The sequence below is a fragment of the Tachyglossus aculeatus genome, chromosome 9 (assembly GCF_015852505.1).
Source record: "Tachyglossus aculeatus isolate mTacAcu1 chromosome 9, mTacAcu1.pri, whole genome shotgun sequence".
Classification (NCBI taxonomy): Eukaryota; Metazoa; Chordata; class Mammalia; order Monotremata; family Tachyglossidae; genus Tachyglossus; species Tachyglossus aculeatus.
This window is the reverse complement of record NC_052074.1, coordinates 51898731-51915156: the sequence shown is the minus strand read 5'-3', so window position 1 is coordinate 51915156 and position 16426 is coordinate 51898731. Positions and strand designations below refer to the sequence as shown.

The 16426-nt window shown below is 40.7% G+C and overlaps 1 protein-coding gene across 1 annotated transcript in view; it reads left to right on the top strand.

The window, feature by feature from the left end:
* The window catches only part of LOC119932140 (sodium channel protein type 9 subunit alpha-like), a 100179-nt gene extending 89107 nt beyond the window's left edge, over window positions 1-11072 (top strand). Inside the window, exons 22-27 of the mRNA XM_038751037.1 lie at window positions 653-937; window positions 2618-2671; window positions 3131-3268; window positions 5381-5485; window positions 5969-6239; window positions 9598-11072. Of these exons, the coding sequence (XP_038606965.1) occupies window positions 653-937; window positions 2618-2671; window positions 3131-3268; window positions 5381-5485; window positions 5969-6239; window positions 9598-10775 (2031 nt within the window). The 3' untranslated portion in view covers window positions 10776-11072. The remainder of the gene's footprint in view (window positions 1-652; window positions 938-2617; window positions 2672-3130; window positions 3269-5380; window positions 5486-5968; window positions 6240-9597) is intronic.
* The last annotated feature ends 5354 nt before the right edge of the window (window positions 11073-16426 follow it).

Below are 16426 nucleotides of genomic sequence, written 5' to 3'. Positions count from 1 at the left end.
ACAGTTCTAAGCACTGGGGGAGATACAAGGTAATTAGGTTGTCCCACGTGGGGCTCACAGTCTTAATCCCCATTTTCCAGATGAGGTAACTGAGGCTCAGAGAAGTTAAGTGGCTTGCCCAAGGTCACCCAGCAGACGTGTCAGAGTGAAGATTAGAGCCCACATCCAACTCCCAAATCCACGCTCTTTCCACTAAGGCACGCTGCTTTTACCCTATTCCCGGTTCTAGAAAATAAGCACTGTAGGTTCTATGGCACTTGGAGAACTCTGAAATGCAAACTAACTTTAGGCTATGAATAATATCTGCAGTGCTAGAATTTCATAAGTTTTTTGTTGCACTATTCATTTCAATCTACTACACTGCATTCAATACATAATAGCTCTCTCCTTTCCAGAAAATGCAGATTTTATTTCTTTCCATTGCCACCCCCAGATTTTCTTTTCTTTTTTTAAAACTTGTATGTTTAGTTCCACCCAGACACTTGAATAATTTTTGCCATTTTTGTTGTCATTTTATCACTTAGCACAGGTGCTCATTTTAATAGTAATAAAATATTTTAGGTACAAAGTTTGCCAAGAAGACTACTTGCTGCTAAATTGTTACCTTCTTTTTCTGATAAGGGTTTTGGGCTTTGTTTTGTGGACTTATCAGGTGGTGGTGAATGCACTGGTGGGAGCTATTCCTTCCATCATGAATGTGCTTCTGGTGTGTCTCATATTCTGGCTAATCTTCAGCATCATGGGGGTAAATCTGTTTGCCGGCAAGTTCTTTGAATGTGTCAACACCACAACTGGTGTGAGATTTCCCACATCAGAAGTCATGAATATGTCTGACTGCGAGCGACTAATTAAAGGAAATCCAGGTGACGTGCGATGGAAAAATGTGAAAGTAAACTTTGATAATGTTGGAGCTGGATACCTTTCTCTGCTTCAAGTAGTAAGTGTCCCTCTTTGTGGATCATATATGTTTCTGTTAGTATATTAGTAGAATTCAGATGAGCATTTCAGCTTTTCACTAAGTTATTTAAACCCAGAGAGGACAACTTTTGAAAAATTATTTGAAAAATTGAATATAGGAACAGCATTTAGTGGAACGTTAGACCCAGATTAACTCACTCCTGAATAATAATAATAATAATAATGCTCATCATAGTCCACTGCGCATTGGACCAGCAAGTGTGGAGGTGGTCGTGGTTACAACCCATTCTGAAGTACATCATCACCATCATCATCATCAATTATATTTATTGAGCGCTTACTATGTGCAGAGCACTGTACTAAGCGCTTGGGAAGTACAAATTGGCAACATATAGAGACAGTCCCTCCCAACAGTGGGCTCACAGTCTTAAAGGGGGAGACAGAGAACAAAACCAAACATACTAACAAAATAAAATAAATAGAATAGATATGTACAAATAAAATAAATAAATACATAGAGTAATAAATATGTACAAACGTATATACATACATACAGGTGCTGTGGGGAAGGGAAGGAGGTAAGATGGTGGGGATGGAGAGGGGGACGAGGGGGAGAGGAAGACTCTGGCAGACAAGACTGATTTTTGGTCAACTATTAATATTATTATATATTATTATATTTGTTAAGTGCTTACTATGTGCCAAGCACTATTCATTCATTCATTCAATCGTATTAAAGTAGCTCATACTGGGTGCAGAGCACTGTACTAAGCACTTGGGTAGATACCATTCCAAGCACTGGGGTAGACACATGGTAATTACGTTGGACACAGTCCCTGTCCCACACGGGGCTCACAGTCTTAATCTCCATTTTTCAGATGACGTAACAAGTAAATGGCCCAAGGTCACATAGCAGACAAGTGGCCAAAATGGGATTAGAATCCGCATCCTCTGACTCCCAAGCCCAAGCTCTTGGCACTAGGCTGTGCTGCTTCTCACCGCAACATAGTACTGATGCTGTACCAGAGCACCCTAGGCTATCTGCTGGTTGCCAGGTTACCTGCTGAGACACTCTAGGTGGTCCTTTGGTCAAAAACATTCACCACTGATGACTTAGCTTGGCATTCCCCTATTTCAGGTTGTTTCACCTCAACAGCAGTTCAGATCTGGGTATGATTTGAAGGAGGAATATTGGATAGTGCTGTTCATTTATGTGTGTTGTTAGGAAAGAATATGAAAGGATGTTCATTCATTCATTCAATTGTATTTACTGAGCGCTTACTGTGTGCAGAGCACTGTACTAAGCTCTTGGGAAGTACAAGTCAGCAACGTATAGAGACAGTCCCTACCCAACAACGGGCTCACAGTCTGGAAGGGGGCGACAGGCAACGAAACAAAACATGTAGAAAGGTGTCAAAACCGTCAGAATAAATAGAATTGTAGCTATATGAACATCATTAATAAAATAGAGTAGTCAATATGTACAAGTAAAATAAATACAGTAATAAATAGGATGTGATTAACTTATAAAGCAGCTTTGATATATGAAATAATATACATTTCACATTGCAGCAGTATTTTGAAATGTGGAAAAAAGTACCCAATCTGACTAGATTTTCATGAAATGCATTAACTCTGCTTGCCTTCCTTTTTTAACATGACCTTCGTACATACGTTTAATTATATGTCCCATTTGTAGGCCACATTTAAAGGATGGATGGATATTATGTATGCAGCTGTTGATTCAGTCGATGTAAGTACACTGTATCGTTTAAGACCTGTAATTTAAACTGCAAAGTCTCTAAGGTTTTAGTATTGTCATTTAAATGAAATAGCACCAATTGGCAATAAACTGTAAATTGTTAACTTGGCATATTTCATCTTCAAATGAACATGCTTGATGGAAATCCATGTTTCAAATTCCTTCCAAGTTTATTTAGCACTTAGTAGCTTTGAGTTCATGGTTTATAGCTAGTTGACTTTTCCACGAATGTATGAATGTTTGCTAGACCTTTAATCAGTTAAGACTTGAAGTCTATTAAACATACACAGGGCACAGTAATTAAAAACAAAACAAAAAACCAAGCAGCAAAAAAAACGAAGGCAGTAATTGTTTCAGGGTAGATGTTTTGATTATCTTATCTAGAGATGTAGAATGAAGTCACAGCTCTAAAATTTAGTATTGATATTGCTAATTTTATGGGTTTTGTAGATAAACAAACAGCCCAAGTATGAAGAAAACCTCTATATGTATATTTACTTTGTCATCTTCATCATCTTTGGGGCATTCTTCACCCTGAACCTATTCATTGGTGTCATCATAGATAATTTCAACCAACAGAAAAAGAAGATAAGTATTTTAAATCTCTTGTGAGCAAAGAATGATTCTTTTTCTAAGAAATCACAGTTGAGTATCTTTAATTTGCGTGTTTGATGTGATCATTTGAAATAGTCTCATTATGATTTGTTTATGATCAATTTAGAATACCTCTTATAGAAAACAGTGTATATTCCTGCATATTGATTTGTAGTTACTTCCTGAAGATGCCAATATTAAACTTCAGTCAACTCTCCATTATTTTTTATTTTTAGCATGACCTAAAATTTGCCACAAATTTCATTCTTTATGTGGGCATCTGTTTATCACTTGAAGTGTGTGTTTACATATATACATGCATGCATAGATTTCTCTGTCCATATCCCTGTTTTTTTTTTAAATCCCAATTTGCATCATGGTCCCTACCTGCCCTTTGCCGGTTGTCTTTCTCGTTGACTACTGAGATCATGTGTGTTTGCTGCCTCTGGAATGCCAGACCAAGAGCTACAATGAAAACCGTTACCTTTGCCAGAGATCTCCTTATTCCTCCAGTGTCCATCCCCAGAACCACCTCTCGCCTTGTACTTGCTTGTTCACCCTATGGAAGCATGTCCAAACATCTTCAAGAGAGCTTTCTTTTCAGTGCTTTCTCTCTGTTTTCTGGGTCTGCTTCAGGTTTAATAGCCTGGAGCTGCTGTTTCATTGGTGGTGGTCAAAGTGGGTGATTTTCAGATAGGGTGCCTTTCGGGTCCTAAAGCTCTGCTGGACTAGTTGTGTTGATGTTCACATATTAAGAGCTGGGTGAACCCAACTGGTCAGGGGCAGGGCGGTCTGATGGGTTCATTGTCATAGAATGGGTGTGGTTTGGGAGAATAGATGACCATAGGCTACCCAAACAACTGCTCCATGGTGAGCTGAAGTGGAATAAACACAAATAGGAGAGGCAGAAGTAATACTTTCAAGATGCAGTGAAGCAAAATGTCAGACCGTGTGGCAGTGATGCGTTGGGCCTCGGAAGAAACAGCAGAACCCAGAATAGCCTGGCACACGGCAGTCAGGACAAGGGTGAAATTCTTGGATCATGATGATGATGAGGGTATCTCCTGTCAAGAACGACAGGTAAGTGTCAGTTTTGAGATGTCAGAACTGAGCACCTGTGTTGAGGAATTGTTTATAATAGCAGTGGTTTGGTCAGTACCACTTGACCTTAGTCTTTCCCAACAGTCATGTTTCTGCTGGGGCACAGAGTGGAATAAGCAAGTAGGTGGACGGGGGTCACTGTTTTGGAGCAGAGACTTGGGGAAGATCATGATATCAAGGTGAAGGAATGAAAACAGCACCAGGCTATTTGGGTAACAAATATTAAGTGCTGATAGAGGCCATCGTTTATGGTGCAGATTGTGGAAAGGATTCTGGGTTTTCCCTTCGATTGGAAAGGAGAGTGATTATTCCATGTAGGAGGAAGAAAGGAAAAAAAACAAAGACTTTCTGGTGTATTTGTTTTTTGTAAAATTAATGTTGTGAGCTCATTATGGGCAGGGATTGTGTCTACCCACTCTGCTATATGGTACACTCCAAGCGCTTAGTTCAGTGTTCTGTGCATAGTAAGTGCTCAAGAAATACTAATGATTGAAAATTCAGTTGGTTGATAGAAAATTTTTAAATGGAAATCCTCAAAGAAGGGGTTGCAGAGCTATCCCTGGAAAGCCACTTCACTTTACTCAACAGGGGGGAAGTTAAGGTTCTGCTCCTCTCCACCCTTCCACCTGTCTATCCCCTCACCTTATCTCATGAGTTTTCTCCTCCCCAGTATGAATGAATTGTTTAAGGGATTTAAGCAAGAGAGGTGGCCGTAAGTCATGGATCCCTTAAGATGGGCTTCATTTTATAGCCATATTGAGTTGAATTAAGAACATTTCCTGGGGTTCTACTTATAATACCACATCTCTTAAAATAATATCAATCAGTGCTATTTATGGAGTGCTTTTGTGTGCAGAACACTGCGCTGAGTGCTTGGGAGACTACAATACAACAGGGTTGGTAGGCACATTCCCTGCCGAAAAGAAGCTAAAATCTATATGAATAACTTAGGGAAAAAGTGCAGCAATAGATATAGTTTTAAATAGGTTTGATTTTGTTCTTCACTTTGGAGGTCAAGACATCTTTATGACGGAGGAACAGAAAAAATACTACAACGCAATGAAAAAACTGGGATCTAAGAAACCACAAAAACCTATACCTCGACCAGGGGTAAGAGATTTCCTTTTCAATCATCCATATTAGCAATTAAAAATCTTGATTTCAGGTTTTCTTTACAATAAAGTGTATGAGTTATTTTGGTTCAGGGAAAATGTATTTCCCTACCTATCGGAAGATTAAGAAAGAGAGCTACTTGTATACATGCTGAGGTGTCTGAGGCTGTAAAGAGATTTATGAAACAGACCTAACGCAAGGGGAGAAAGCAATTTGGTAACCACTACCTCTAGTCTCTCTTTCTGGTGGGTTTTCCTGGGTATGTGTGTTCATTGGGAAATGCTCAGAGTATTTACTAGGGAGGTCTTTGTGCCCAGTGAAATAAGAAATAATGAAGATTTGGTGTAGTTGCCTTGGAGGGCGAAAAGTAGCTCTGAGTTAAGAGGTAGTGTTGAAATGAAAATTGCGTGCATCTAATTATTTTTAGAAGCTACTTGCAAGACTGCTGAACAGAAGGTAAATCTACCGTTGCTTTCACAGAACCAACTCCAAGGATTTATCTTTGATCTGGTGACAAAACAAGCTTTTGACATCACCATCATGGTGCTCATCTGCCTGAACATGGTAACCATGATGGTGGAAACCGATGACCAGAGTGAATACATGACTGACATTTTGTACTGGATCAACGTGGTATTCATCATTCTGTTCACGGGAGAATGTGTGCTGAAGCTGATCTCCCTCCGCCATTATTACTTCACCATTGGCTGGAATATCTTTGACTTTGTGGTTGTCATTCTCTCCATCGTAGGTGAGAATACTGGTTGGTCTTTACAGTTAGACTATAAAGAAATCAGACAGGAACTCCCATATTTTCTTTCTGGAATCTCTTTTTAGAGAGAGAGAAAACAAAAACCCATATGGCCTGAGTTTCCCATGAAAGATTTTTCAGATTTCCCATAGTGAAAACGCAGTGGTTGAATTGACTGTCACATAGAGATGTGGCACAGTTTTAAAGAGTCAATTTGGAGTTTGATATGAAAAAATAAGAATTTAAGGTTGATGGCTGAAAAGGAAGTGGTGTTAAAGTACATGCAAACCCCTGGTTCCAAATGACCACAGTACGTAAAATCCAGAACTATGTTGCACACTAAATCCTGCCCAACATTCAAGCATTAAATTCAGTTACCACCGAAAAGACAGGGCCCTCCCCATCCTGTCTTCCCTTCTCACTACCTTGCCACCCCACTTATCAATCAATAACTTGAAGACCTGGCTCTGTGCTTCTGCGGGAGGCTTCGGAGGAATAGGAGGAGTGGAGATCTCTTCTGCCTTGATTCTGAGCTGCCTTCAGCCTAAGTGAAAGAATACCTCATTTGGTGTCTTCCACCTTCCCTGCTTCCCATTCATTAACTAAAGCCAGACTGCATCTTCCTCTCCTGACCCAGTTTTGCACTTCCTTTGGTGAGGCCAGGGAAGGGAGTTGCAACTTGTTGGAGAATGTTGTCACTTCTCCTACCTGGAAATGCCTCTGCCTTGAGGTGACCTCTGATCTCTGCACAGTGCTCTGCACACAGTAAGCGCTCAATAAATACGATTGATGATGATGATGATCTCTGCGGCTGTGAGAACTGACAGGCAGCTGAGAGCAGCTGAGAGTAGGGACAGAGGTGCTTGGTAAAAGAGAGTCAAGAAAGTTCCTAGGACTAGTGGGGAAGGGATGAGGGGAATAGGAGGGACAGATAGGGATCTACATTGTTAATTGCCTGTAATTCATTCAATCGTATTTATTGAGTGCTTACTGTGTGTAGAGCACTGTATTAAGCGCTTAAAAAGTTGGAGGTTGGGTCCAGGGGACCGTAGGTGAGGGTAGATTAAGACCGAGAGCCCCATGTGGGACATGAATTGCATCCAGCCTGACTAGCTCATACCCATCCTAACGCTGGATACGGTGCCGGACACATCGTAAGCGCTTAACAAATGCATTCAACTCTTCCCGGACCTCGAGAGTGTCTCAGTCAAGGCTTTAGTTTTTTTTTTTTAATGTAATGGCATTTATAATAATAATGTTGATGGCATTTATTAAGCGCTTACTATGTGCAAAGCACTGTTCTAAGTGCTGGGGAGGTTACAAGGTGATCAGGTTGTCCCACGGGGGGCTCACAGTCTTAATCCGCATTTTACAGATGAGGTAACTGAGGCACAGAGAAGTGAAGTGACTTGCCCAAAGTCACACAGCTGACAATTGGCAGAGCTGGGATTCGAACCCATGACCCCTGACAAGCCCTGACCCCTGACTCCAAAGCCCAGGTTCTTTCCACTGAGCCATGCTGCTTCTCTAATGATAATCATGGTCTGTGTTAAGCACTTACTATATCCTGAGCACTGTACTAAGTACATGGGACTCTCTAAGTAAGGTGGAGATCAGGTTTTGAATCCACATTTTACAGAAGCCGTTTGCCTGTAAGGGCTCAGTCAACGACTCGGACTTGATTTTGGAAGGGAATCTGATTGCATTTAATTCCATTTGAATGTACTGGACGATCAATCCCACAATATGATAGCTCCCCATGGCATAGTGGATAAAGCACCAGCCTGGAAGAGAGAAGGCCATGGGTTCTAATTTTGGCTCCACCACCTGTCTGCTGGATGACCTTGGGCAAGTCACTTCTCTGTGCCTCAGTTATCTCATCTCTAAAATGGGGATTGAGATTGTGAGCCCAACGAGGGAAAAGGGACTGTGTCCAACCCGATTTGCTGTTATCCATCCCAGTGCTTACAGTGCCTGGCAAACAGTAAGCACTTAACAAATATCATTATTATTATTATTATTATCATCATCTGCATTTTTGAGAAACATATTACAGTCGTATGCTGGGGAAGTGGTATGGCCTAAGGGAAGTAGCATGGCCTAGTGGAAAGAGCATGGGTCTGGGAATCAGACGACCTGGGTTCTAATTCTGGCTCCACCACTTACCTGCCGGTGACCTTAAGTGAGTCGGTTAACATCTCTGTGCCTCAGTTCCCCCATCTGCAAAATGGGGATTCTGTACGTTCTTCTCCATTCTACTTGGACTGTGAACACCCTCGTGGGACCTAATTATCTTGCAACTACCCCAGTGCTTAGTACAGGGCTTGGCATATAGTAAGTGCTTAACAAATGAGAAGCAGCATGGCCTAATGGAAAGTGCATGGACCTGAATCCAGGCAGTACCTGGATTCTAACCCTGGCTCTGCCAATTGCTTACCGTGTGACCTTGGATAAATTACCAAACTTCTCTATGCCTCAATTTCCCCAACTGCAAAATGGGATTAAATACTTCGTCTTTCTCCTACTTATACTGTGCACCCCATGCAAGATGGGGACTTTGCCTGACTTAATTAACTTATACCTACTCCAGCGCTTACAGTAGTGTTTGACACACAGTAAGCACTGAACAAATACCATAAAAAAGTAAAAAAAACAAATTCCAGTTTTTATCTCTGTAGCCTTCTCTTCCTTTCCACCACCAAAATGCTTCTTGTAGAGGCTTTTTTTCCACATTAAAAAGATTAAAAAATGAATGCCACAGAAAAATTAGAAAAACATTTTACGTTTACTACAGAACTTTACTATTTTTCCAACTACTTCAGTGAGTGGTTTGGTTTTTTTTCAAAGATTGTAAGTTCTAGGTGGGCGGGAATTTTATCTGGCTTAATTTACCATCTTCAGTGCCTAAAGGAACAAGGTACATGTTTAATAAATATTACTTAATGATGAGATTGTATTTTCTGGCAAATGCTGTAATCATCATCAATCGTATTTATTGAGCGCTCACTGTGTGCAGAGCACTGTACTAAGCGCTTGGGAAGTACAAATTGGCAACATATAGAGACAGTCCCTACCCAACAGTGGGCTGACATGTTACCCCTGATTATAGTGGGGGTTGAAAGCTAAAGGAGAAGGAAAGTGTTTCATATCCCAGCTATCACCTCCTCAGCACTAAAATATCTACAATGCATAATTCTTAGTTCTGCCATGAAGGAACATTATTGGCAGTCAGGAAGTTACAAACTTTAATGGGTGAAATTGTGTGATTGTAATCTTATTAGTGCTAGAAAAATTCCTAGTCTCCTCGTCACTGTATTTAAACCTCTTTAAATATTTTTGTTATGTTCATCCTCCACAGGCATGTTTCTAGCCGAGCTGATAGAAAAATACTTCGTGTCCCCGACCCTATTCCGAGTGATCCGTCTGGCCAGGATCGGCCGGATCCTGCGGCTCATTAAAGGAGCCAAGGGGATCCGCACGCTGCTCTTTGCCCTGATGATGTCACTGCCTGCCTTGTTTAACATCGGCCTCCTGCTCTTCCTGGTCATGTTCATCTACGCGATCTTTGGCATGTCCAACTTCGCGTATGTTAAAAAAGAAGCGGGGATCAATGACATGTTCAACTTCGAAACCTTCGGCAACAGCATGATCTGCCTGTTCCAAATCACCACCTCCGCCGGATGGGACGGTTTGCTCGCGCCAATCCTGAACAGCGGAGAGCCAGACTGTGACCCAAATAAAGCAAACCCCGGTAGCTCAGTTAAAGGAGACTGTGGCAACCCCTCTGTTGGGATTTTCTATTTTGTCAGTTACATTATCATATCGTTTCTGGTGGTGGTGAACATGTACATCGCCGTCATCCTGGAGAACTTCAGTGTGGCCACCGAAGAGAGTGCCGAGCCCCTGAGCGAGGATGACTTTGAGATGTTCTATGAGGTGTGGGAGAAGTTTGACCCTGACGCAACCCAGTTCATAGAGTACAGTAAACTCTCTGACTTTGCCGCGTCTCTGGATCCCCCACTTCTCATAGCCAAACCGAACAAAGTCCAGCTCATCGCTATGGACCTGCCCATGGTCAGCGGGGACCGAATTCACTGCCTTGATATCTTATTCGCTTTCACCAAACGTGTTTTGGGTGAAGGTGGGGAGATGGACAATCTTCGCTTACAGATGGAAGAAAGATTTATGGCAGCCAATCCTTCCAAAGTCTCTTATGAGCCAATTACAACTACACTGAAAAGAAAACAAGAAGAGGTATCAGCTACCGTCATTCAAAATGCATATAAGCGTTACCGCTTAAGGCAAAATGTTAAAACTGCGCCCATTGTATTGAACAAGGATGGTGGCGTTGATCCCTCTATTAAAGAAGATAGATTTTTCGACAAGCCTAATGAAATTTCGATAGCAGATGTGACCCCCTCCACCACGTCCCCACCTCCCTATGACAGTGTAACAAAGCCAGACAAGGAAAAGTATGAAAAAGACAAATCGGAAAAGGAAGACAAAGGGAAAGATGCCCGAGAAGGTAAAAAGTAAAAAAGAAACACAGAATTCCATTTGGTGAACAATTGTTTACAGCCTGTGACGGTGATCCATTTGTGTCAATGGGACTCCTCCAAGAGGTCTATGCCAAACTGACTGTTTTTACAAACCTACTTACAGGTCAGAGTCTATAACGAGACAGTGACCCCACATCAGTAAATCGTTACTCTCTGAGAAAGGGAGCCAACTGTATGCTCTACTGGCCGAAGAGGAGAGATAAATGGCAAATCAGAACGCAGGGAGCATTGATTAAACAATACAAAAATCTAAAACTTTTCTGCTTAAAATAAAACTCACTAGTTTGCTAAAGATAGTCCTAATTTCGACTTTGATCGTCTTTTACTATGTTTCTGTTGCTCGGATTCATTTTTCATGCATAGATGAGCACATGTAAGCATTCTAGGTAATAAGTTTCAGGAAGGTCCATGATTTGATTCTCTGTAATGTTATGCTAGGAATGACATATTGGTTCCTGAGTCTTTTAGCTCAGAATGGCAAAATGTGGTCACAGGAGAGTTTTATTTACTGCCAATTATGAAAGGGGTTCTAAATTTTGAGGTGCGTAAATTCTTTTTAGCTGCATCAGGATTTTTCTGTATTTTTTTCACCCAAGCGACTCTTTGTCATATACGGATCACTAAGCATTATAGCCTTCATTCACAGGGTCTTGTGCCCAGTATATTCTGTATCTTCTCCTTAGAGTCTATGTGTGCAACTTCCATTCAGTGTGAAGAGTGGATGCTAGGTATGTAGTGCTGAGAGAAAGCATGCAGAGGAAAGAGAGAGGAAGCAGCTACTTCTGACTCTTTTGACTCTTCTCTCTAAAACCAACTATGGTATGGATCTAACCTACAAACCTAAAGTAATCCAAAGTAACACTTTATGACTTTGTTTTGGTTCCTCTTGCAGTATTTCTTAACAATCCTTCAACAATTGGTGAGACAGGAATTTGTATCCCAGTAAATGTGTGCTGATATGGAAATAGCTATTTTGCAAAATGAGGCACATCTAAGCAGAAAGATGATGATTTGAGCACAGTATTTCTTGCATCAAATATGTCCCATATTGATTGTTGGCAAGTTTCCATCCAATAATGAGGTTTTTCATTCCATGTCTTTATAGTACCAGTAACTTGTGGGCAATTACAGATGTGTGTTTGTACAGCCTAAATCTGGTCAGTCAGAACTTCCACAGAAGTCTAAAAAGTGCTTAGTCCAGTGATATGCACACAGTAAGCACTCAAATACCATTTATTAATATGGTAAGCCACATGATAGTTATAACTTGAAAAGAATGTTTGACTTCATTGCTTCTTGGCCTTAAGCAATTGCTTGCAATGATTTCAGGGCAGCTTTTCTTTCTTTCTTTTTTTTTTTTTTATTTGGTAACTATACATGCAAGGTCCACCTAGACAATTCCTGGTATTGCTAAATATTCAGTCTAATGAAAATGTGGTTAGAATTTTATAATATAAAAGTTGTAAAAAAAACTGTTTTGTTTAAAAGTTTTTTACATTAAAAGAAGAAAAAATAGCTCATTTTCATTGTTTATATCCACGTTACCTTTTCACCCAGAAAACTGACAAAATCCAATATGAAGAAATAGTGGGAGTGTTTACTTTGATATCACTTTAAAGTGAAAATAGTTTTTATTGAAACTGGGAACTATATTTATTGGCTTCTCCGAAGTGATAGTAGGAAAATGAATGCTTTATTTAAATTCTTAACACTACCAGACCATTAATGAGATATTTTGCAAGTGAATACTTAAATAGGTCTATTCAATGTTATTTTATGCTATACTCCAAATATGTAGGTAATTCAATCTTCCCCATGCCCCCCACATGAAAACTAAGTAGTGAGCTTTGCATCATCAAATCATATCAGGGCTTTAATACAAGATAAAGGTCATTATAGACTCGTACTTCTAATGAGATGACCAACTTGTAGCTGCATTATTTAACTGCATGCAAGTGGCATTACCATAAATAATGGTAAAACCTCCATGCTAAAAGGCTTACAGAGTAACAGTTCTATTGTCACATTTTTCCTTTCAACCTTTTACATTTTTATTAAAAATGACTGTAAGGTAGGAAGTGAGGCACTGTATATACATGCATCAATAAGTTAGAATAAAGACACACAATGATACAGAAGTGTAGAAGCCCTTCTGTTCTGTGACACCTGGTCAAAAATGGCTCAGAATTTTTTTATTTCCTCTCAATGACGATTATGTGGTTTCTTCAAAACAAATCAGTGGCTTTAAGTACACTCCTTAAGGGCAAATGGTTATGTTCTGTTTCTTCCCCAAACTTTATTTTGATTCTATTTCTCATGGTAGAGAGGGCCAGGATGAAGTACTGTGGACACAACATGGAATTGGAACATTCAGTGTTCACGTAAAGAAGCCCGAATAGAATCGGGGCAGAGGTTGAAAGTCCATGTGTTTCCGAGTTGAGCTGGGGCCCAACAGAGGCATCAATTTCCCTTTTTTAAGAAATCTTTGTGAAAATCCGTTTAAGGAATGGCTGTAAGTATAAAACATAAATATTATCTGTGTTGTTTTCATGATAATGATTTTCCTGGATTCCCAATTGGTTAAGAAAATCTGAAAGTCATGACTGATATTGTAATATAGCCACAGCTCTACTGAAAGAAACACATTGTAACAGAAGCTGAGAATAAAGCCACCAGAAAATTTAAATCATAATGTGTCTGTTAACGTGTGTGTTTTATTCTAGGGAGAGTGACTGTACTTGTGTCTGATGTAAAAAAGCATGCCCTACTGAAAAGAGCACTGGCCTGGGAGTTGGAAGACCTGAGTTCTAATCTCTGCTCTGCCACTTATCTGCTGTGTAACCTTGGGCAAGTCCTTCACTTCTCTGTACCTCAGTTGCATCATCTGTAAAATGGGGATTAAGACTATGAACCCTATGTGGGACAGAGACTATGCTCAACCTGATTTTTTCGTATCTACCCCAGCACTTAGTACAGTGTCTGGCACCTAGTAAAAGCAGCGTGGCTGAGTGGAAAGAGCCCGGGCTTTGGAGTCAGAGGTCATGGGTTCAAATCCCGACTCTGCCAATTGTCAACAGTGCAACTTTGGGCAAGTCACTTAACCTCTCTGTGCCTCAGTTACCTCATCTATAAAATGGGGATTAAGACTGTGAGCCACCCCGTGGGACAACCTGATCACCTTGTAACCTTCCCAGCGCTTAGAACAGTGCTTTGCACATAGTAAGCACTTAATAAATGCCATTATTATTATCATTATTATGAGTGCGGGGCACTATAGTAAGCACTTGGGAGAGTACAATACAACACATACCAAAAAAAAAAAAAGGAAAGACACATTAAGTATTTCTATAGATTTCCAGATGGAAGAGAGAATGAAGAATCTGGTTGCCAAGGCAGAAGGAGGATAGTTGTCTCCTCAGGCAAGTCATTTCACATGTCTGTGCCTCAGTTGTCTTATACCGTTGAGTCGTCTCCGATTTATAGCGACACTATGGACAGATCTCTCCCAGAATGCCCCACCTCCATCCACAACCATTCTTGTAGTGTGTCCATAGAGTTTTCTTGGTAAAAATGCAGAAGTGGTTTACCGTTGCCTCCTTCCGCGCAGTAAACTTGAATCTCTGGCCTTGACTCTCTCCCATGCTGCTGCTGTGCAGCACAGATGAGTTTTGACTTGTAGCAGATTGCCTTTCACTCGCTAGCCACTGCCCAAGCTAGGAATGGGTAGGCCTCTGCTTGACTCTCCCTCTCATAGTCAAGACCGGTAGAGTGCTGGAAACTCTACAGATGTGTCCCTGAGAGAGAGGTGTCTTAGTTACCTCATCTGTAAAATGGTGATAAGACTGAGCCCCATGTGGGATATGGGCTGTGCCCACCTTGATTAGCTTGTCAGAGGTCATGGGTTCAAATCCCAGCTCCGCCAATTGTCAGCTGTGTGACTTTGGGCAAGTCACTTAACTTCTCTGTGCCTGTTACCTCATCTGTAAAATGGGGATTAAGACTGTGAGCCCCATGTGGGACAACCTGATCACCCTGTAACCTCTCCAGTGCTTAGAACAGTGCTTTGCTTATAGTAAGCGCTTAATAAATGCCATCATCATTATTATTATAGTAAGCACTCAACAAATACCATCTAAGCAGGCTTTCCACTCAGGCTGGAGGCCCCTTTGGAAGAAGAGATATCAATCTTTGTGTAAGTATAATAAAATATGTAAAAATCTTAGAGGTTTTTTGCCCAACTAGAAAATTACCTAAAATAATTACCAGCTGGTTTTCATATAACAACAGATATGTTCTTCTTGTTTTACATGCAGTTTAAGTTTCCATGTGTAAAGTGATGAAAGCAGACTTCCTGAAGGCTTGTCATATCTTCGAAAAACTTAACTCTGCCCAAGGAGAAAAGCAGCACCAAAACATTCGGGATAAGCAAGAAGCCACCCCATTAAAATGGCTTGACTTGTCCATCAATATCTCTTGATAGCATATCTGCTTCAGAGAGAGATAAAAACCCTCGAAGTGGGCACTGAATGCAGAAAGGAAGTTGCAAAAGATCCTAGTTTGTATGGTAAAAATATGACTCGTGTTCTCACACATGTGAGGTTGTTGCTGAACAATCAATCAATGGTATTTATTGAATGCTTATGGTGTGCAGAGCACTACTAAGCACTTATGAAAGTATAATTCAACGGTTCAATTAATTGTATTTATCGAGTGCTTATTATAAGCACTCAGCAGTTAGTAATAATAATAATAATTAATAATAGAGTTGGTAGACATGTTCCCTGCCCCCAACAAGCTTCCATGGCATTTACTTTCCCAGTCTTCATGTGAAAGAAAAGTGCAAGGCATTCCCCTGCCCAAAGGAAAAGGTTTTTCCCAGTCCCTTTAGCTCAATGACTCTCTCTCTTTTTCTGCAACCCCCAAGAAAAATGGTACCAAATGTAAAATAAGACTACTTGATCTGAGAGCCCGTTCCCAGCTTAAGCCTTGATCTAGGAAGAATAGACCTTCAATGAGCTAGATCAGTACTACATAATGCTGGATTGCAAATCAGAAAACCATAAACGAATAGAATCTGTGTCAGGCAAACCAGGATGCCCTATTAGTGACTTTAAGTGGGTAGGATAGGTTCACAGTAGGGCACAAAGGGACTAGAATATTTCCATCTATGAAGTCATGGACCAAAGGTTACTGGCAAGTTTCAGCAGAGAATGTCTTTTGATCCATTTTGTCCAAGCTAGGGAATGATTGAGATTGATCTTTAGTAAGCATATTGGTTCAGACTCTGTTCTGAATCCTAGGTTTAGAGTTTCTGCAACAGAAAACACCAGGTTCCCCAGTGTCTGGCTCAGAAGACAGACCGTACTGAAGACTAAACTGCTGCGCATGGTTGTATTTCAAGAGAGAGGGGAAATTGCAAACCAGAGTACACAGGATCCTGGTGTGAGGACGTTTGTTACATTCAAGAAGGAAATGCAAAGAATTTATGGCTTTAAACATGTGGCTATAAACACGTGGCTTTGTCAAACACTCCACATTTAACTATATTAGACTGTGAGCCCTGTGTGGGACAGGAAAGTTGTTCACTTGGGTTACTCTAGTGGAAATACCACAGAAGTCAGATCTGGA